Source organism: Rhinoderma darwinii, chromosome 2 (assembly GCF_050947455.1).
Source record: "Rhinoderma darwinii isolate aRhiDar2 chromosome 2, aRhiDar2.hap1, whole genome shotgun sequence".
NCBI classification, from domain to species: Eukaryota; Metazoa; Chordata; class Amphibia; order Anura; family Rhinodermatidae; genus Rhinoderma; species Rhinoderma darwinii.
The window spans coordinates 414,338,568-414,360,646 of NC_134688.1; the positions used below are offsets into that span (position 1 = coordinate 414,338,568).

General features: G+C 40.8%; 1 protein-coding gene across 4 annotated transcripts in view; it reads right to left on the reverse strand.

Annotated features, from left to right (window-relative positions):
• Positions 1 to 7,615: 7,615 nt before the first annotated feature.
• Positions 7,616 to 22,079, reverse strand: part of METTL16 (methyltransferase 16, RNA N6-adenosine) — a 72,888-nt gene continuing 58,424 nt past the window's right edge. For all 4 annotated transcript variants that reach the window (XM_075850824.1, XM_075850825.1, XM_075850826.1 and 1 more), the window contains exons 9-10: positions 20,258 to 20,425; positions 7,616 to 8,707 (exon numbers count right to left, since the gene is read on the reverse strand). In XM_075850824.1, the coding sequence (XP_075706939.1) occupies positions 8,117 to 8,707; positions 20,258 to 20,425 (759 nt within the window). In that variant the 3' untranslated portion in view covers positions 7,616 to 8,116. The remainder of the gene's footprint in view (positions 8,708 to 20,257; positions 20,426 to 22,079) is intronic.

The following is a 22,079-nucleotide window of genomic DNA, read 5'->3' on the forward strand; positions in this document are numbered from 1 at the left end:
ACCCCAGAGGGAGCGTTTTCTAAAAACATCCCCCAAAAGGCCGTCTTTTTTTATTTATAGCCAAAATTTAAATCCTTGTCTTGACTTAAAATAGAAGATACATGAGAAAAACTGCACTGCATGGAGTAAGGGCTAAAAAACGATGTTCTAGCCACATTTGCATTCAAAAAGTTTTTAAAGGATAGGTAAACATTTGAATTAAATTTTTTCTAAAAAAAAACACCAATTAAAAAGTTGCTTAAATTCACAAAATACATTGTTTTATTTTAAACATTTTACACGCAGGAACCAGCTGTTATCAATCGCACCTAACGCTCTGCACTTCAATGTCATCGATAACAGCTGGATCCTGCTTATCAGAGACGCGCAGGACCAGTTTTCAGCCGAACCGTCAGTCCTGCTGACTTTACGGATTCAGCTATGATGGAAAGATACAGCCTCTATGCATACAAGATACATACCGGTAGAAGCGGTTTCTTAAATGGTACAATTGTTTTTCATAAAAACAAATTCAAAAGTTTCTTCAAATCACATCATACATTAGTTTTATTATCAAATTTATTTTTTTCCCCTCATCAGTCTACACACCATGAACCATAATGATAAAGTGATATCAGGCTTGTAGCAATGTGTGCAAATGTATTAAAAAAAATAACATTTACATAAGTCGTCTGACCATTTTTCTGCTTGACACACCTGCGTTTGCGTTTTTTCTCCCATCCTTCCATGCAGGTTTGATGGGGAGTGACAGAGGTGTAGCTAGGGGTTTAGCACAGTGGGGGGGACGGGACGGACGGACGGACGGACATATGAGCAGGCCCCCCCTAATGCATGTTTACAACTGAAGAGGCGCATACTAATTATATACCAGACATCATCCCTGTATATAACCCCGATCATCACTGTATATAACCCCTATTATCTCTGTGTATACCAGCCTTGGCTAGTATATACAGGTAAGATGGGGGTTATAAACAGGGATGATGGGAGTTATATACAGGGATGATGGGGTTATATAAGGGGGTGATGGCTGGTATACACAGGGACGATGGGGGTTAATGCAGGGATAATGGATGGACTACCCATCATCCCGGTATATAACATCCATCATTCCTGTAAATAAACCCCATCATCTCTATATATACCAGCCAAGCTACCCCTGCCGTATAGGTTCGTACGGCTAAAAACTACTGCAGATATCTTCAGCTCCTCACTTTCCAAACATTTCTGCACATATAAACGAAGATAAAATTCTCATGGTGCCACACACTATGCATCTAAATATAATAGCGCCATACTGCACCTCTAATTATAATAGCACAATACGTGTCCCCGATTATAATAGTACCATACACTGTGTCCCTGATTATAATAGTACCATGCACTGTGTCCCACACACAGTGCTCCCTGTAGATAGTGCCCCATAGATCCCGCTATAGATAGCACCCACATATAGCCGCCTGTACATAGTGCCCCACATATAGCCCCCTGTAGATAGCGCTCTACATATAGCCCCCCTGTAGGTAGTGTCCCACATATAGCACCCCCTGTATATAGTGCCCCACATATAGCCCCTATGTAGATTGTGTCCTACATATAGCCTCCCCTGTAGATTGTGTCCCACATATATCCCCCCGTAGATAATGACACTCACTTTTAAGTGGAAAAAAATCGACCTACTCACCTTGATCCTGTACCCGCGCCGTCCCGTGTCAACGCAGGCCTGCTCTCTTCTGAAATTACCCCGCCAGTAAGCGCCTTTCAACAATTGAAGCGGTGCGATGACGTCATTCTGCCCTGCCAATCAGCGCCTTTGAACAACGGAAGTCTTATCGTCGTTGAAAGACGCTGATTGACAGGGCAAGTCATTCTGCCCTGCCAATCAGCGTCATAGTCAGGCGCTTATGCATAGAATAAGACTGGCAGCAGGCCGCTCAGTGTGGCGTCGCCATGGGCGGGGGCAGCGGTCATGGTGGGGGCGGTCGCAGTGGGCCCGGGGCCACCGCCCCCCACTATTGGGGAGTGATGATGGACAGCTATTATCAGGTCTCTCAAGAGATGTTCAATTGGGTTCATTCAAGGATCTGTCCTAAATCCACTACTGCGTTGCCTTGGCTGTGCGTTATGCTGGAAGGTAAATCTTCGCTCCAGTCCAAGTTCTTTGGAGCAGGTTTTTTTTATTTTTTATCAAGGATCTCTCTGTTCATCTACTGACTAGTCTATGTCCTGCAATTGAGACATCCCCACAACATGATGCTGCCACCACCATAGGGATGGTAATGAGTGGTGCCTGGATACTTCCAGACTTGCGTCTTGACCAAAGGGTTCAATCTTGGTTACATCAGACCAGAGAATCTCGTTTTTCATGATCTGAGAGTCCTTTAAGTGTTTTTGGCAAATACTGCGCTTTGCAGGCTGCCATGTGCTTTTTATTGAGGAGTGGCTTCTGTCTGGCCACTCTACCAGTCTGGCCACTCTACCATAAGGGTCTGATTGGTGGAGTGATGCAGAGATGGCTGTCCTTCTGGAAGTTTCTCCCTCTCTATAGAGGAACTAAGAGTGATCATTGGGATTTTGGTCACCTCCCTGACCAAGGCCCTTCTTCCCTGATTCCTCAGTTTGGCTAGTTAGATTCCTGGCAGTTCTGAATTTCATCCATGCAAGATCCTTAGAAGCCACTGTGTTCTTCAGAACCACAATCCTGTCTCTGAGATCTACAGACAATTCCTTTTAAATTCACAAATGTTTTTGCTCGGACATGCACTGCCAACTGTGAGACCTTATATAGACAGGTCTGTGCCTTTTCAAATCATGTCCATGAATTTAATTTACTACAGATAAACTCCAGTCAAGGATTAGAAATATCTCAAGAACGATCAATGGAAACAAGATGCACCTTAACTCCAAGATGTTAGTTTGTTGAATTGCCCCCTGATGAGCCTGGTATTCAAGGGCAAAACATGTAGGAGCTAGGTTTAGAGCAGCAACTAATCTAACTACACTAAAATGAGGGGTATTTTAGGGAAAGTAGGCCAGTTTTTTTTATTTGTAATAAATTTGCACACATTTCTACAAACCTGATCAATAAGGTACCTGTACTCCCTGCGGACTATAGCGTGGGGGACTTGGGAAGCAGACACTCCTGGACATGACAATACTTCTTCAATTAGATAGAAACATTAGTGGGCACAGCATCGATCAAGTTGAGCTTTTCCTGTACAGTCTGATCTGTTCTAGCTCTTCGTGAAAACTCAAGGCAAAGGTTTCTAGAGCAAAGCATTGGGCGAGATACTTGCACTTTGCTGGTTAAAAGATATAGCAGTTACATAGTTGACACATGTCCATCAAGTTCAACCAAGGGATGGGAAAAGGGATGGGAAAAATCTCTACACATTGACATCGGAGCTGATGTTTTTTCGTTCTAAGAAATTATCAAAGCCTTTTTTAAAGCCATCTACTGTCCCTGCTGTGACCAGCTCCTGCGGTAGGCTATTCCATAGATTCACAGTTCTCACTGTAAAGAAGGTTTGTCGCCTCTGCAGGTTGAACCTTTTTCTCCAGACGGAGGGAGTGCCTTTTTTTTTATATGGAACAGGATTTCACCATATTTTTTGTATGTCCCATTCATATATTTATATAAGTTAATCATGTCCTCCCTTAGTCGTCTTTTTTCAAGGCTAAATACGTTTAATTCTTTTACTCTTTCCTCATAACTTAGATTCTCCATGCCCCTTATTAGCTTTGTTGCTCTTCTTTGTATTTTTTCTAACTCCAGGGCATCCTTTCTATGAACTGGAGCCCAGAACTGAACTGCATATAGTAGATGAGGCCTCACTAATGCTTTGTAAAGTGGTAATATTACATCCCTGTCCCGCGAGTCCATGCCTCTTTTAATACACGACAATATCTTGCTGGCCTTTGAAGCGGCTGATTGACACTGCATGCTGTTATTTAGTTTAGGATTTACAAGTACACCCAGATCCTTCTCAACAAGTGCTTCTCCCAGTGTAGCTCCCCCTAGGACATATGATGCATGCAGGTTGTTGGTACCCAGATGCATAACTTTACATTTATCTACATTAAACCTCATTTGCCAAGTGGATGCCCAGAAGCTTAGTGTGTCCAAATCAGCTTGTAATTCACGAACATCTTCCATAGACTGAACAATACTACATAGCTTGGTGTCATCTGCAAAAAATAGAAATAGTGCTATTAATCCCATCCTCTATATCATTAATAAATAAGTTGAATAATAGTGGTCCCAGCACTGAACCCTGGGGTACACCACTTATAACCGGGGACCATTCAGAGTAGGAATCATTGACTACAACTCTCTGGATACGATCCCTGAGCCAATTTTCAATCCAATTACAAAATATACTTTCTAAACCTATAGACCTTAATTTACCCATTAGACGTCTATGAGGGACAGTGTCAAATGCCTTTGCAAAGTCCAAGAACACTATGTCCACAGCGGCCCCTCTGTCTAGGCTTCTGCTCACCTCTTCATAAAAACATATCAGGTTAGTTTGACAACTTCTGTCCTTAGTAAAGCTGTGCTGGCTGTGACTTATAGTACTATTTTTTGTCACATACTCCTGTATCTAGTCCCTCAAACATTTTTCCCACGATTGAGTTAAGCGAACTGGTCTATAATTACCCAGGGAAGACTTAGAGCCCTTTTTTTTGAAAATAGGCACATTTGCCCTGCGCCAGTCCCTTGGCACTATACCAGTCACTAGAGAATCTCAGAATATTATGAAGAGGGGAACTTAAATAACTGAACTAAGCTCTTTAAGAATTCTAGGGTGTGACCCATCTGGTCCCGGGGCCTTGTGCCCATTTATTTTATTTAACTTTGCTTGGACCATATCTACATTCAGCCAATTCAGTATATCAACTGATATATTAACAGCACTGGCACCGGCTACATCAGCTGCTCTTTCTTCAGTTGTATATACAGAGCTAAAGAACCCATTTAGTAACTCTGCCTTCTCTTGATCCCCTGTGATCAACTCCCCATTACCATTATCTAGGGGTCCTACATGTTCAGACCTTAGCTTTTTCGCATTTTCATACCTGAAGTGTTTTTTGGGATTTGTTTTACCATCCTTGGCCACCTGCCTTTCATTTTGTGTTTTTGCAAATTTTATTACCTTTTTACAGATTTTATTAAGCTCTTTATATTTTACAAAGGCTACAGCTGTACCCTGAGAATTATATTTTTCAAATGCCCTTTTTTTTGTCATGTATTGCCCGTTTTACAGAAGGTGTAAGCCATGTGGGGTTTAATTTGAGTCGTTTATACTTGTTGCCTATAGGAATACATTTTGCACTATAATTATACAAAGTAGATTTTAAAATCTCCCATTTATCATTTGTCCCATTATTTGACATTAGTTCTTCCCAGTCTATATCCCGAATTGCAGCCCTCATCCTGGAGAAATTTGCGTTCTTAAAATTAAGTGTTTTTGCTCTCCCAGCCTGCGTTTGTTTTTTACAGTATAGGTAAAATGTAACTATATTATGATCACTGTTACCGAGGTTTTCACGAACATTGACATTCCCAACAAGCTCTGCATTATTAGATATGAGCAGATCCAACAGAGCTTCACCTCTAGTCGGGTCTTCCACAACCTGGCGCATAAAATTCTCCTGCAACAGGTTGAAGAAATTTCTCCCCTTTGCAGTTGAAGTCGAACCATGATACCAATTAATATCTGGGTAATTAAAATCTCCCATTATCACTACAGTACCCGCCTGTGCAGCCCGCTCCATCTGTTTATATAGCTGACCTTCCATCTCCTCTGTTATATTCGGGGGCATCTATAGATTGCTCCAAAAAATATTTTTTTTTAGTGTTTACCTCCCTTTGTAATTCCACCCACAAGGTTTCAACCTCCTCACAATCTTCACCCACTAATGTCTCTTTCACATTCACCTTCATATCACGTCTCACATACAGACATACACCACCACCTTTCCTATTTGCCCTGTCTTTCCGAGAGTGTAAAACCCTGTAGATTTACCAGCATAGCCAAAGAGTATATTATCGTACATTATCAACTCTTATCAGTCGTTGATCAACAACAAATGAAGTGAAATGGAGAACACTGAATTGTAACAAAGACTATTCATGAAACTAATTGGAATCCAATAAGACTCCCATGGCCAATACAGATGATCTGGATATCTGGTCCTGGGTTAATGATATAAGGGTGTACTAAATTCTGTGCGGTCAGAATGTTTTCACACCCATTGCAGAGAGCTTCCATCATTGCTTATACACCACACTGAATGATTGTAATGTTCTAAAAGAAATATTATTTTACACAAGAGTTACCTTTGAAAACACATTTACATAAAGAGGTATTCTCAATGCACACATTTATGGCATATCCACAGGATATGCCATAAATGTCTGATAGGTGCGGGTCCCAGATGCAGGTCCAACCTCTGGGACCCGCATCTTTGCGAATAATGGGGGTCCCCAACCCCAGTCCCACCTCTGCATCCAGGCCGAAAATAAATGGAGAGCTGGCCGCACATGTGGCAGTTCTTTGTGACTCCCATAGAGCTGAATAGAGAGCCACGCATGTGCATGGTCATCTCTCCATTCTTTCTCCAATACGGTGGCTGCCTCACCAGGTGGGCTAGAGAACCCCCGTTCTCCACATAGGTGCAGGTACCAGAGGTGGGACTCACACCTATCACACATTTATGGCATAGTCTGCATGTGATAGAAATGATTGCTGATGAAGGTGATCCTACCAAATCGCTATATTGTGATATTATCCTCTACTGCTGCTCATTTGTGGCCCTGTCACAGCACATTCACTAGATGGTCAAGTAACTTAATTTTGCCCCTCTTCAGTGTCTTAGATGTAGATTTCATAAATATAACGTTTTCCCCAAGAGACATATTTTTCAATCTATTTACACCAGGAAATGACTAATGGTGAATCAATGAGACTTAAGGGGGTTGGTTACTTTATTGCTAATGTAAACCAGTATACGTTGATAATTATATGTTACTAATATATGCTTTTTTTGAAGTTATGTACTGTCTATATTTCTGAAGTCCTGCCCCTGGCTCTGCAGGGGCATATCATTTAGCCTCCTCCATAGTAACACACTGTGCACAGGAAACTAGCGCAGGCCCAGTAGCTGGCTACCATTAAACAGAGAGCTTAGGAGCTACATTGAACTCAATAAGACAGTATGTTGGGTTTTTTTTTGGGTGTGATTAACATTAGTTTATGATATATTCCCTTGTGGACAATTAGGCAAATTGCATCTTTTACTTTTTTATTGTGTCTTTCTGCCATTTATCAGTCACTTTAGAGTAAAAGAATAAAAAAAAATTGGCTGGTCTCTGAATTACTCTAAAAGCTAGAACTGCAGCAAAAGGCTCTGACCAATCAGATTCAGCAAATTATGTCAGGTGACATGATCCACCCATCAAGGGCTAAATCCTTTATTCTAAAAGGGCTGGACAAGGGCGGAAGTCCTCATCAATATTCATCAGCAGCTATATAGTTAAGCTACATAGATAAAATTCAGGACAGCTTTAGTGTAAGTTACTGGAAGAAAATCAGTCCCATTGAGTAGAATATATTTATTACATGACCCTATAATGATTACTCTAGAGAAATAAAATAACATCATTTTGGTGACAGATGCTCTTAAAATGAGATTCCTGTCTTTCAATATTAAAACACTACAGCAGGAAAAAATAAAAAAAAGACGCGTTTGCGTTTTCTTGTCTTACATTTGTACACGCTTCATATATCTTAAGTCGCAGAACTTATAACTAACAAAAAGTAAAATATTAACACAAACCTTTGCCAAGTACTGATCAATGTGTAACCGCACTCCTGAGTAATTCTTCGTCTGGTTTTATTAAATGACACTGGGTATTTCAGTAAAAAATGACAATGGGGTGACAGATTTGCATGCACCATGTCACATTAATGGGGCATTGTGTAAGGTATAAAATCCTGGTAATACTGGTGCAGAGGAGGGAGGAGGAGAAATATTACTTAACAGTTCTAGGGGTAAAAAAGCCTTGTTAAAAAAAAGTAAAGAACATTAGAAGCAATTTGTTACAGAAACACTAACTGGTGGCAAGTCTACAAACCTGATTCCTCAAGTACGTGCAGAGTTGGTTCATCAAGTCCCTGTTGTGGCCTTCCACCCAGTGCATCTCTACCAATACATTGCTTGTCTCCTTCTTAACATTCATTAAACATTTAAAAAGAAAGGGAGAGTTGATGCTACTGACAGGTTGTGATGCTTCTGTCGTGATCTGGTGGACTTCTTCAAAGGAATCTTGCTCATCAACCTCAGTGATCTGACCTAAAGCTGAGTCCTCCTCTGCTTCTTCTGGTAATGGCCTGGAGTCCTGCTCCATAGAGTCAGGAATGGTGTCTTCAGGATCTGGAGTCAAAGCTGCTGCAGCGCCACTTAAATCAGGAGTAGAAATCTTCTCATCAGAGGATGCAGTTTTTCCTACGGTCTCTTCATCCAGAGTTTGTCTTTCATCCTTCTGAGACGACATGAAATTCTTATCAGGAGCTCGGGGTAACTCTCTCAGTTGTCTCATTCGATCCCTCTTCCTTCTGCGGATGTGCACCCACGAGTTCTCAATTGCTGTCAAAAATAAACTTTCTTCCCCATTCCCACAGGGCACAGGTTTATGTTGTACCTGTAAAAGAAAGATATTTTTTTTCTGCATTACTTTAAAACACACCAATGATCCATGTAAGAAATACTGGGAATAAAATCTAAACTTCATATTCACAAGAACGCTCAGTGATCAGGTCTAAGGAAACCTGCAGAAGACGGTTACTTCTAAATGGACAACAGCGCTCCTCCAAACGTTGTTTTTCATGTATACAAACTTTGGCACGCGTGTATGCTTTGCGAACAAAGATAGGGTACCAAAGTGCTCCAAATAAACAATACCAAATCTTTTGGACTGTTTCTGATACCCATGACCCTTAGAAGTCATTGTTTGATCAAGAAGTGTTAGAAATGTCACAGCTAATAGCTGTTCTTGATTTAGTGATTTTGCCACATGGCTAAGACTTATTAATGTAAAGGTTTATGTCACTAATGCCGGCAGTCTCTGCCTTTGTATGCCGTGATCAGAGCTGATTGTGGCATACAAAGGCTTAAATGGTGAAGATCAGAGAAACTCTGATCTCTGCCGTTAGAGCACGGGCATAGTGGCAGTGCCCACGTATTCAGAATGTATACTAGCCATGATGTGGCTGTCTGCCACTCATGTAGAGCATACCCGTCATATGTCTTCAAGGGGTTAATACGGAACCAAAAGTTCAACTAGAAAATAGTCCTGGCAACCAGTATGCACAATTAAATATTAGTGGTGCCAAACTCATGGAAGGCTTTTCTTATGGGACTATGGATGAATGTTTTTCCAGATCTTTTAAAGTCTCCCGATTTCTACATTTTTCTCTTACCATAGTATTAGAATTATAGTTACAGGGCCACACCACTAATCTGGTATTCATAACCTAATTCAGAAAAACCTCCAACAATCAAACCCAGCTATGATCCTCATGCTAAGATTTAGGATTTCTAGTTGCAGGATTACTTCCTTATAGGAACCAAAGTCATAAGCAGTGTTGCAAGTTTTGAATCGGACATGATAAAATCCAACATGTCCACTCATGTGCCCCTCAATATGGATCTAGAGGGAAAGTCAGGCAGTCCCCATGCACATTAGATCGATGTGCAAATACAGTGCTGTGGAAAAAGTATTTGCCCCTCACCCACTATCTTTGTCACATATAAAATGTTTTAGATCATCCAACTAATTTTAATAATAGATAAAAAAAAGAAACACAAAATGCAGCTTTCAAATTATCATTCCTTGTATTGAAGATAAAGATTTATTCAAAACTTATATCCCCCCATGTGAAAAAGATTTTTCCTCACCTAAACCGAATAACTGGTTGTGCCACCTGTGGCAGTAACAACTACAATCAAACATTTCCGATTACTTGCGATGACCCTATTACATCGCTGTGGAGGAATTTTGTCCCACTCTTCTTTGCAGAATTGTTTTAATTCGGCTACATTGGAAGGTTTTCGAGCATGAACTGTCCATTTAGGGACTTGCCACAGCATCTTAATGAGATTCAAGTCAGCACTTTGACTCAACCATTAACCCCTTAGTGACCATCCTATTTTAGGCCCTAATGACCGAGCTATTTTATTGGTTTTTCTATAGTCGCATTCAAAGAGCTATAACTTTGTATTTTGCGGGACGAGACGTAGTTTTGATTGGTACCGTTTTGGGGTACATGGGACTTATTGATTAATTTTTATTATGACTTTTTGGGGGGGGGGCAATGGAAAAAATAGCAATTTCGCCATTGTATTTTGTGTTTTTTTTTTTTGACGGTGTTCACCTTGCGGTTTAAATTACATATTAACTTCATTAATTGAGTCATTATGGTCGCGGCGATACCATATACAGTGAAGGAAATAAGTATTTGATCCCTTGCTGATTTTGTACGTTTGCCCACTGTCAAAGTCATGAACAGTCTAGAATTTTTAGGCTAGGTTAATTTTACCAGTGAGAGATAGATTATATTTAAAAAAAAAAAGAAAATCACATTGTCAAAATTATATATATTTATTTGCATTGTGCACAGAGAAATAAGTATTTGATCCCCTACCAACCATTAAGAGTTCAGCCTCCTCCAGACCAGTTACACGCTCCAAATCAACTTGGTGCCTGCATTAAAGACAACTGTCTTACATGGTCACCTGTATAAAAGACTCCTGTCCACAGACTCAATTAACAGGTTCCCGACCGCTGGCCGTAAATATACGGCCAGCGGTCAGGGTCTCTAAAGTCCGCCGTATAGACTATTTACGGCGGCACTTCAGAGACTGTGCACGCGCGATCGCATGCACACAGTTCTGTGCCCTGGCTGTTGCTAACAGCCATGGGCACTGGGCAGAATGTCAGGGGTCAATCTTTTGGCCCCTGAACATGTGATCGCTGTGACAACCAATCACAGCGATCACATGCATTTCTGCATAGAAAACAGTGTGCACGCGATTGCGTGCACACAGCCCTGTGCCCACGCTGTTACCAACAGCTCTGGGCACTGGGCAGAGTATCAGGGACCAATCTGATGGTCCCTGAACATGTGGTCGCTGTGAAAACCTATCACAGCGACCACATTTGTTTTATTTTGACTTTTCTGGCAGTAAATCTCCTGCCTCTTTTCTTCTCCTCAAACATTGTTTCAGTTTGAGGAGAAGAAGAGACTCGGGAGAATTGCTGCCAGAAGATTACAGTTACAGTTACACAAAAAATACAGTTACACTCTAAAACATTCTCTGTATAGATAGATTTCTATCTATCTATACAATCTATCTATCCATCTATCTTTTTTTCTATCTATCTACCTTTCTTTCTTTTATTCTATTAGAATAGGCAGGTAGGGAGTATATAATTATATATATATCCACATATATATAATATATATAGCAATAGCGGTTTATTTTTTTGTTAGCGGTAGTGTAGATATATATAGCAGTTAGTTTGTGTGTTTTATATAAAAAAACAAAAAACAATTTGTTTAGTTAGTGTTAGTGTTAGTTACGTTATGGCGAGGAAGTTGTTTAGCGCCGAGGAGGCATACGCCATGCTGTGGTCTGAGTCGGAGACCGCATCAGAGATGGCGTCCGAGATGGAACCTGTTTTAGGTAGTGACGATGACAGCGTCACTTCAGGTTCATCTTCAGGGGACGTTGTCCCTGATGCAGTTGAAACTGCAGAACTTGAAAGCGCAGGGCCAAGTAGCGCTGTAGCACGGGACAGCCTGGTCCCTCCAGTCCAGGCTCTTGTATGGGCACCTGCCCCATCTTTTGGGCCTAGAATCCACGGATTTACTGCCACTCCTGGCATAACCGTGGACAATACAAATTTTGTCCAAATGGATTACTTCCATTTATTTATAACGGACGACATCCTAAATCAGATTGTCCACGAAACAAATTTATATGCCACTCAATATATAAGGCAGAAACCTTCATCCACCCATGCCAGAGATTGGACGCCCACCAATTTGCTGGAATTAAAAAATTTTTTGGGGCTCACCCTAAATATGGGTATTGTCAAAAAGCCCTCCATTAGGTCTTACTGGTCAACAAGACCCGCCCAAGCCACCCCAGTATATTCTGCAGTAATGCCCAGGTCTCGTTATGAGACAATAATGAGGTTCCTCCACTTCAATGACAACGCACAGGCCCCCCCAAGTACCGATGCAAACCGGGATCGGTTGTTCAAAATAAGACCGCTAATAAATTCCCTGAATAATTTATTTCTGCAACTCTACACCCCTGAGCAGAATGTAAGTGTGGACGAATCCCTCCTCAACTTTCATGGCAGACTTAGCTTTCGCCAATATCTACCTTCCAAAAGGGCAAGATATGGCGTTAAGCTCTACAAATTGTGTGAAAGCGGGTCAGGATATACCACCGCCTTCAGAATTTATGAAGGGCGGGACCGCACAATAAATGTTCCTGGATGCCCCCCTGATCTTTCCACCAGCAGTAAGATCGTGTGGGAGATCATGCAGCCTCTGCTTCACAAGGGGTACCACCTGTACTGTGATAATTTTTATTCGAGTGTGCCCCTGTTTAGGCATTTGCATGCTGCAAGGACTGGGGCATGTGGTACCATGCGCAAAAACAGAATTGGTTTTCCACAGCAATTAGTGGGGAAGCGCATGGTAAAGGGGGACTCCTGTGCTTATGCATCTGAAGAATTGCTGGCGGTCAAGTTCAGGGATCGCAAAGATGTGTATGTGCTGAGCACGATTCATACCGCAGGAACAGTGGCAGTGAGGGAAAGGGGGGCAACATCGGACAAGCACAAACCAGTGAGTGTGTCCGAATATAACAAGTACATGGGGGGGGTGGATTTAAGCGACCAGGTTTTACAGCCCTATTTAGTGAAGCGAAAAACAAAAACCTGGTACAAAAAAGTGGCCATTTATTTGTTACAGGTGGCCATCCACAACTCATTTGTGCTCTACAAAAAAAACAGAGGCAGAGACACATAAAAAAATTATTGAAGGCCTCATATTTGATGTTCAGGACACCCGAGAATGCCCCCAGTCTGAGGATGTCACGCGACTGACTGAAAGACACTTCATCAGTCGGATTCCCCCAACACCAACCAGAAGCAACCCTCAGAAAAAGTGCCGCGTCTGCAGAAAAGACGGGCACCGCAAAGATTCCCGATATTTCTGTCCCTCATAACCAGGCCTGTGCATTGAGCCATGTTTTAAAAAATACCACACTGTTCTGAATTATTAGATTTTAGTTAATTCGTTGAAAATATATTTGCCCTACATTACGTTTTTATTTTTCCCCTGATTTTACTCCAAGGGTGAGGGAGGGAATGGGTGGGGGGTGGATGTCATGTTTGCATATTCTCTAAAGTTCATCTGCTGGAGAGCTCCATTTGCATAAACCTGCAATTTCTTATTTTAGAAAACCCCAAAAAATAAATTCCCATTATACCCCTAGATGAATATTTTGGGATTTCTGCTTCAAGAGCAGATATTTTGGAAGTGTTATAGAAACTCTGTTGAGTTTTGTAAAACCAGCTTTGAAAAAAAGCGATTTGTGAAATAATCTTCTTCTATCCTCCGCCCTCCTACATCTCTATGTGATAAATAAGGCCACATATTTGGTATCCCCATGCTCAGGAGAAGTGGAAGAATGTGAAAGGAGATGAATTTTGTCCGTGGTCTATGCCGTGTGTGAAAAATGCTGGTATAAACTGACGCATTTGCTAAAAAATTGCTAATTTTATTTTGATCCATCTTATTCAAGAAACTTTCAGAAGAAAACTGGACTGTCTAAAAATATGATAAACCCCTTGAAGAAAACCTTGTGGGGTCTACTTGCGTGAATGAAGTAATTTATGGGGTGATTCTAATCTTTCAGCAGCATTAGGCCCCCCAGAAAACAGTATGCGGCTATAAAATCAAGTGCAGAATTCCTGGACCGAAAAGGCCAAAAAGCCTCCTTTTATGCCAAGCCCTGGCACATGCCCGTGAATAAAGCACACATATTTGGTATCCCCATGCACAGGAGAAGTGGAAGAATGTGAAAGGAGATTAATTTTGTCCGTGGTCCATTTTGTGTGTGAAAAAGCTAGCATAAACTGACGCATTTGTTAAAAAAAAAGGTAATTTTATTTTGTTCCATCTTATTCAAGAAACTTTCAGAAGAAAACTGGACTGTCTAAAAATATGATAAACCCCTTGAAGGAAACCTTGTGGGGTCTACTTGTGTGAATGAAGTCATTTATGGGGTGATTCTAATGTTTCAGCAGCATTAGGCCCCCAAGAAAACACTATGCTGCTATAAAATCAAATGCAAAATTCCTGGACCGAAAAGCCTCCTTTTATGCCAAGCCCTGGCACATGCCCGCACAGTGAATAAGGCACACATATTTGGTATCCCCATGCACGGGAGAAGTGGAAGAATGTGAAAGGAGATTAATTTTGTCCGTGGTCTATACCGTGTGTGAAAAATACTAGCCTAAACTGACGCATTTGCTAAAAAATAGCTGATTTTTTTTTGTTCCATCTTATTCAAGAAACTTTCAGAAGAAAACTGGACTTGCTAAAAATATGATAAACCCCTTGAAGGAAACCTTGTGGGGTCTACTTGTGTGAATGAAGTCATTTATGGGGTGATTCTAATGTTTCAGCAGCATTACACCCCCCAGAAAACAGTATACGGCTATAAAATCAAATGCAAAATTCCTGGACCGAAAAGGCCGAAAAGCCTCCTTTTATGCCAAGCCCAGGCACATGCCCGCACAGTGAATAAGGCACACATATTTGGTATGCCCATGCACGGGAGAAGTGAAAGAATGTGAAAGGAGATGAATTTTGTCCGTGGTCTATGCCGTATGTGAAAAATACTAGCCTAAACTGACGCATTTGCTAAAAAATAGCTGATTTTTTTTTGTTCCATCTTATTCAAGAAACTTTCAGAAGAAAACTGGACTTGCTAAAAATATGATAAACCCCTTGAAGGAAACCTTGTGGGGTCTACTTGTGCGAATGAAGTCATTTATGGGGTGATTCTAATGTTTCAGCAGCATTACACCCCCCAGAAAACAGTATGCGGCTATAAAATCAAATGCAAAATTCCTGGACCGAAAAGCCTCCTTTTATGCCAAGCCCTGGCACATGCCCGCACAGTGAATAAGGCACACATATTTGGTATCCCCATGCACGGGAGAAGTGGAAGAATGTGAAAGGAGATTAATTTTGTCCGTGGTCCATACCGTGTGTGAAAAATGCTAGCATAAACTGGCGCAATTGCTAAATTCTTGCATTTTTTTCCAATTTTGCCCACTTTAGAGAAAAAAATAAAAATGATATATACTGACAAATGCCACTAAAACAAAGCCCTATCTGTCCTTTAAAAAGAGTGTAAAATTCAAAGATGAACTTTATTCACCTGCTGAGTTATAGTCATCTAAAGAAGCGCATAGCAAAATTGTGAAATTTGCTCTGGTCATTTAGCTGTAAAACAGCCTAGTCCTTAACCGGTTAATCAGTCTGACTCTAACCTCTACAACATAGGCAAGACCAAAGAGCTTTCTAAGGATGTCAGGGACAAGATCATAGACTTGCACAAGGCTGGAATGGGCTACAAAACCATAAGTAAGACGCTGGGTGAGAAGGAGACAACTGTTGGTGCAATAGTAAGAAAATGGAAGACATACAAAATGACTGTCAATCGACATCGATCTGGGGCTCCATGCAAAATCTCACCTCGTGGGGTATCCTTGATCCTGAGGAAGGTGAGAGCTCAGCCGAAAACGACACGGGGGAACTTGTTAATGATCTCAAGGCAGCTGGGACCACAGTCACCAAGAAAACCATTGGTAACACATTACGCCGTAATGGATTAAAATCCTGCAGTGCCCGCAAGGTCCCCCTGCTCAAGAAGGCACATGTACAGGCCCGTCTGAAGTTTACAAATGAACATCTGGATGATTCTGAGAGTGATTGGGAGAAGGTGCTGTGGTCAGATGAGACTAAAATTGAGCTCTTTGGCATTAACTCAACTCGCCGTGTTTGGAGGAAGAGAAATGCTGCCTGTGACCCAAAGAACACCGTCCCCGCTGTCAAGCATGGAGGTGGAAACATTATGTTTTGGGGGTGTTTCTCTGCTAAGGGCACAGGACTACTTCACCGCATCAATGGGAGAATGGATGGAGCCATGTACCGTCAAATCCTGAGTGACAACCTCCTTCCCTCCACCAGGACATTAAAAATGGCTCGTGGCTGGGTCTTCCAGCACGACAATGACCCGAAACATACAGCCAAGGCAACAAAGGATTGGCTCAAAAAGAAGCACATTAAGGTCATGGAGTGGCCTAGCCAGTCTCCAGACCTTAATCCCATCGAAAACTTATGGAGGGAGCTGAAGATCCGAGTTGCCAAGCGACAGCCTCGAAATCTTAATGATTTACAGATGATCTGCAAAGAGGAGTGGGCCAAAATTCCATCTAACATGTGTGCAAACCTCATCATCAACTACAAAAAACGTCTGACTGCTGTGCTTGCCAACAAGGGTTTTGCCACCAAGTATTAAGTCTTGTTTGCCAAAGGGATCAAATACTTATTTCTCTGTGCACAATGCAAATAAATATATATAATTTTGACAATGTGATGTTCTGTTTTTTTTGTTTTATATAATCTATCTCTCACTGGTAAAATTAACCTAGCCTAAAAATTCTAGACTGTTCATGACTTTGACAGTGGGCAAACTTACAAAATCAGCAAGGGATCAAATACTTATTTCCTTCACTGTATGTGTACTTTTATTTATTTTTTACACTTTTACTAAATAAGACCACTTTTTATGGAAAAAAAAATGGATTTATTTTTTTACTGTCAATTTTATTAATAATCTTTATTTCACATTAATTACTTATTTTTTTAGTCCACTAGGGGACTTTACTATGCGATCTTCAGATCGCTGCTATAATGCTTTGGTATACTTCGTATACCAGAGCATTATTGCCTGTCAGTGTAAATCTGACAGGCAATCTATTAAGACGTGCCTCCGGCGCGTCCTAACAGGCATATGCCCAGGGCAGACCTGGGGGCTTTTATCAGGTCCCCGGCTGCCATGACACCCCATCAGAGACCCGCGATTGTATTGCGGGCCGCTGATGGGTGACAGAGGGAGATCCCTCCCTCTGTAAACAAGTTAAATTCCGCAGTCGCTATGGACGGTGGCATTTTACGGGTTAAACGGCCGCGGTCGAAGTAAACTTTGATGGCGGGCGTTGGAACAGGAGCTCCAGCCTGCACGAGACACCCGTGCAGGGCTTAGACTGGGTCACTGTCTAAGTTATATATTCTAAATTGCTGTACGTATACACTAATAAAAGGACTGTAAGGTCCTATTACACAACTCGACGGGGGCCGTCTAAACGAGCGCCGATCAACGAGATATCTTGTTGATTGGCGCTCGTTTGCTTCTTTCACAAGGAGCTATGTACGGGGACGAGCGCTCGTCATACAATTCCATCATGTTTACACAGGGAGATGTGCTGCCAACACAATAATATATTCGGCTGCATAAACTATACAATCAGCCGATAAATGGGCGTTTACACAGGGCAATGATCGGGAACAAGCGTTCTGTGAACACTCGTTTGCCCGATAATTGGCCTGCATTAAAGGGCCTTAACATAAGTAGGTTCTAATTCCAGTGATCGGGATTCTTCCACTAATCTCGCTCCCCGTTATGCCATACTAATTAAGCATTGCTGGCATCTCTTTGTAAAGAAGAAGGATTCTTGGCTGTTTACTGGCAATTAACTTTTTGCAAATTAGGTAAACTTGCTATAATATTTCAGAAATTCATCTGTTCTTCCATCTGTCATTCTGCATTTTCATATGTAAACACAACATTGGGATTGGGATTTAGCACACATACTAAACAAGAGATGGGAGAAAGGTACAGCAAGAGCAAAAAGTCACAAGTTCTCCACCATAGCGGTGTCTGCATTCATGTAACTTCTTCTGTTTACATGGTGATGATACAAAGTAGAGGGAGACATATCTACAAGCTAAAAGTAAACATCCATTATGTAAAATCATAGCAACTAATCAACAATGCTCATTTTGACCGTCTAAGTTGCCATGATGTAAATGCAGATTTTCACCTCAGAACTATTGTTAGTTTTTTTTTTTTATAATGAGAATTGAATTTTGAGTCAGTGGTTTTCATAAGTGCAAGAAACAATAATACTTGTGTTTATTAACCCTTTGAAGTCCAAGCCATTTTTTTTCCCTTTTTACCTCCCCGCCTTCAAAGAGTCATAACTTTTTAATTCTTTCATTAATGGTAGTAGTGTGAAGGTTTGTTTTTTTGAGGGAGAAGTCGACGTTTCTATTGGTACCATTTAAAGTACCATATAGTGTACTGGGAAACTGCAAAAAAAATTCTTTATGGGGTGGTACTGGAAAAAGCTGCGATTCTCCAGTGTTTTTGGGTTTCGTTTTATGGCTTTCATCATTTAGTAAAAAAGTGAACAACTTTATTCTGCTGAGCAATATGATTACGCCGTTACCAAATCTATATACATATATTTTTAGCTTTTACTACTTTTACAATGAAAAAAATTATTTGTGTCGCCGCATTCCGAGAGCCGTAACTTTTTTATTTTTCCGTCGATTGAGCAGTGTGAGGGCTTATTTTTTTTGTGGGACAAGCTGTAGTTTTTATTGGTAACATTATTTGATCACTTTTTATTACATTTTTAATTTAGAGCCAAAATTACCAAAAAAAAAATAAATATATCAATTCTGCCATTATTATTTTTTTTTTGTGACATTCACCGTGCGGGTTAAATAATGTTGGATTGTAATACGAAGGTGCTAACAAGGTGTATTGTCATTATTACCAGATCCGATTATCCTGGCAGTGCTTAATAGGAGCAGAAAGATGACAGACCTGGGGGCCTTCATTAGGCCTCCAGGCTGCTATGACAACTATCGGCACCCCACAATTGCGTCATAAGGGGGCTGATGGGCTGTCGGAGGGGGCCGTCCCCCTCTTTCTGATGGCTTAGATGCCGTGGTCGCTATTGACATCTAAGGGATTAAAAGGCCAGGCTCAGAATTATCTTAGCGCGAGGTGTCAGCCGGAATACACAGTTGACACCCAAAGCATATGGAGCGGGCTCAGCATGTTCCAGGCAAAACAAAAAAAAAAACGAAATTAAAAAACACTGTCTACAAGACCTACCAAAGCTTATTACTCATAGTTGCAGCGCTTCCATTTGTCTTTGGTAAGCCATGCTAGTAATGGTAGAGCTGTGTTGTCATGTCCATGACTAGATTACTTCTACAGCTCTTCTACTCCCCATTTATTTCCTGAGAACTGTGTATTCTGTTCTCCCACCGTCCTGCACATACTTGTCATGCATCAGTCAATCTTAATGCAGAGTGGGTGAAGTGCCTGTTATGGAATCTGCAGATCTTTTATTAGAACTTTACGTTGTACCGTTCCCCTATTATTTCTCTTCCAAATTTATGAATAAATTGACAATTGGGTGTTACCAGTTGGGGGTGTGTCCCTACACAGGCTAATGTCCAATCAGTGCTGACAGAGTGAGTGTGTAAGGGACACACCCCTTAGACAAGGGGAATAGTAACACCCAGTTGTCAATTTAATCATACATTTATAGAAGGAATAACAGACAATAACGTTCTACAAAAATATGTTCCAGAAATAGGCAATACAAATATTTTCTTAAATAGACATGTCAGGAAAGGTAACAGGTCCTCTTTAATAATGGATTATATAATGTTGAGCTCCTCCACCCATCCCGAACCTAGGTATTCAAACCTACAACCTGACTATAGCAAATAAGAAAGCTGTAATATTAGTCTTACAAGATGTCCATCACTTGCATACTGCTCAGTAAAAAGATACAGATATTCTAATCGCAGGATCCTAGTATATACCTGGCAGGACACAGCTCAATAATAAATTACATTAATGAAGATTATTCATCTGATAAATCAGATTCTCAATGATTTTACAATGATATTTACTAGATGAATTTATTAAACTAATTCAGATTTTAATCCCCGGAGCTACGCATGATCCCCTTTCTAAAATGCTTCATTGTGACTTACTTGACACCTACCTTTAGATCAGTAAGTATCTTTTTTAAGCAGTTTGTGACCACGGAGATGTGCTCGGAGTCATCAGAGCAGTTAGACTTGTCCTTAAGCATCTTCACGGTGGTCTCCAGCACACAAAACATCATGGGCTTACGTGGCTTTTCCAGTTTCCTTTTCTTAGAAGGGGGGTTCTAAATAATAAAAATAAAAAAAAGTCACATAGTACTTTTTTTTTTGTATGAAATAATCACATTATTGTGTATTATTGTATGTACATGCCATGAGTAAGAACGAGAGCTTTGTTTGAAACGCGTAAGCCTGCTGCATCCACCCCTTCTTGCTCACTGTATTTTAATGTGGATTACTAATAAAGTTGGAAGAATTTGCTTTTAAAGCGCTGGATCAAGTACCTTTCTTTGAATTAAAACGTCAACCACAGCGATTCGTGCGCAGTTGAACGCTAGAACCCGTGAACCGTGGAGTCTCCCTCCCACTTTTCTTTTGCTCACATTATTGTGTATTATGGGAAAGCATTAACAACTTACCTCACTGTTAGGCCGTGTTCACACAGAGCGTAAATAATACGTTACGGGTTTTGTTGTAGACATAGCTGCAGCTTTTACTTATTGCTGATTGTAATCCATGGTGAAAATTTGCAGAATTTTTGCAACATATTTGGAAATTCACAGCATGTCTAGAAACTGCTGCAGAATTTTTGCGCTATGAGTGAATGGCGTTTATTAAAGCTGTATTTTACTTACATTGTACTGTGCTATGCTGCGGAATTTCAGTGCGGATTCCGCAACAAACGCTCGATGTGTGAACCAGGCCTTAAACAAAACCTCCGGCTTTTGGTGTTGGCCGTCTATCTACTGCCCAAGGTGTGATGTACGTAAGTGAATTTTGTACTCCATAATAGTGTCAATGTTATTTAATGGAGTTGTAAAGACGGACATGTTTGTCATATTTGGAATATGCAGCATGTCCTGTTTTTGGCTGTGCTGGCATCATGTTCTCCCCTAAAGTGTGTGGTGACTAAAAAAAACGGATGCGTGTCTGTATTGGCTGTTGGGCTAACTGCTCACACAAGATCCAATGCAGATGCTGTTAACTGCAGGCAAAACATGAAATAAATACTGACAAAACAATGGGGGAGAAGTTATTATTACGGTCTTAAAATTAGCTAAAAACTAGACCAGGCAGACAGAATTTATGACAGTGGCGCATGATGTAAGGCACACTTAGCACATCTAAGACGGCCTAATTGTTTTCAGCCTCTGGATAATAAAAAAAAACATGATTATTCCAATTGACAGCAAGCAGAGATCTTGTAAATGCAGAAGAACTGATACACAATAACTGTACATATAGTTCTGGTTTAAGGATATAAAAATGTAAATCCCCTATTTTTAAAAAGAGTTAAAATAGTTTCCATTATTAGTCTGACCTCGGCTACCAAAATACTTAATATCCCTTTCTATATGCAAATGAGGCTGCAGTAACATATCATTTAATTGAAAATTGTTGGGGAAGTGAAATTATTTATTTATGGGTGAAGTTATTCAAATTTACCACTAGATGGATCCACACAACTACAATAAACGTACATGACTGCAGCTGAACCCACCCATTCTTATTCATGTTAGTGACCATAACACATACAGAATACTGACAGCCAATAACGTCTGCACATACCACACAGCACAGAGCCGTGTCCTATTTATTGTCACATTAGTTGTGAGACACCAGAGGACACAAGATTGTGAAAGGATGGGGTTAATGTATGAGTGATTGATGTCTAATCTACTACCAGCGGTCCTCATGCAGAAAGCACAAGGGTCTATG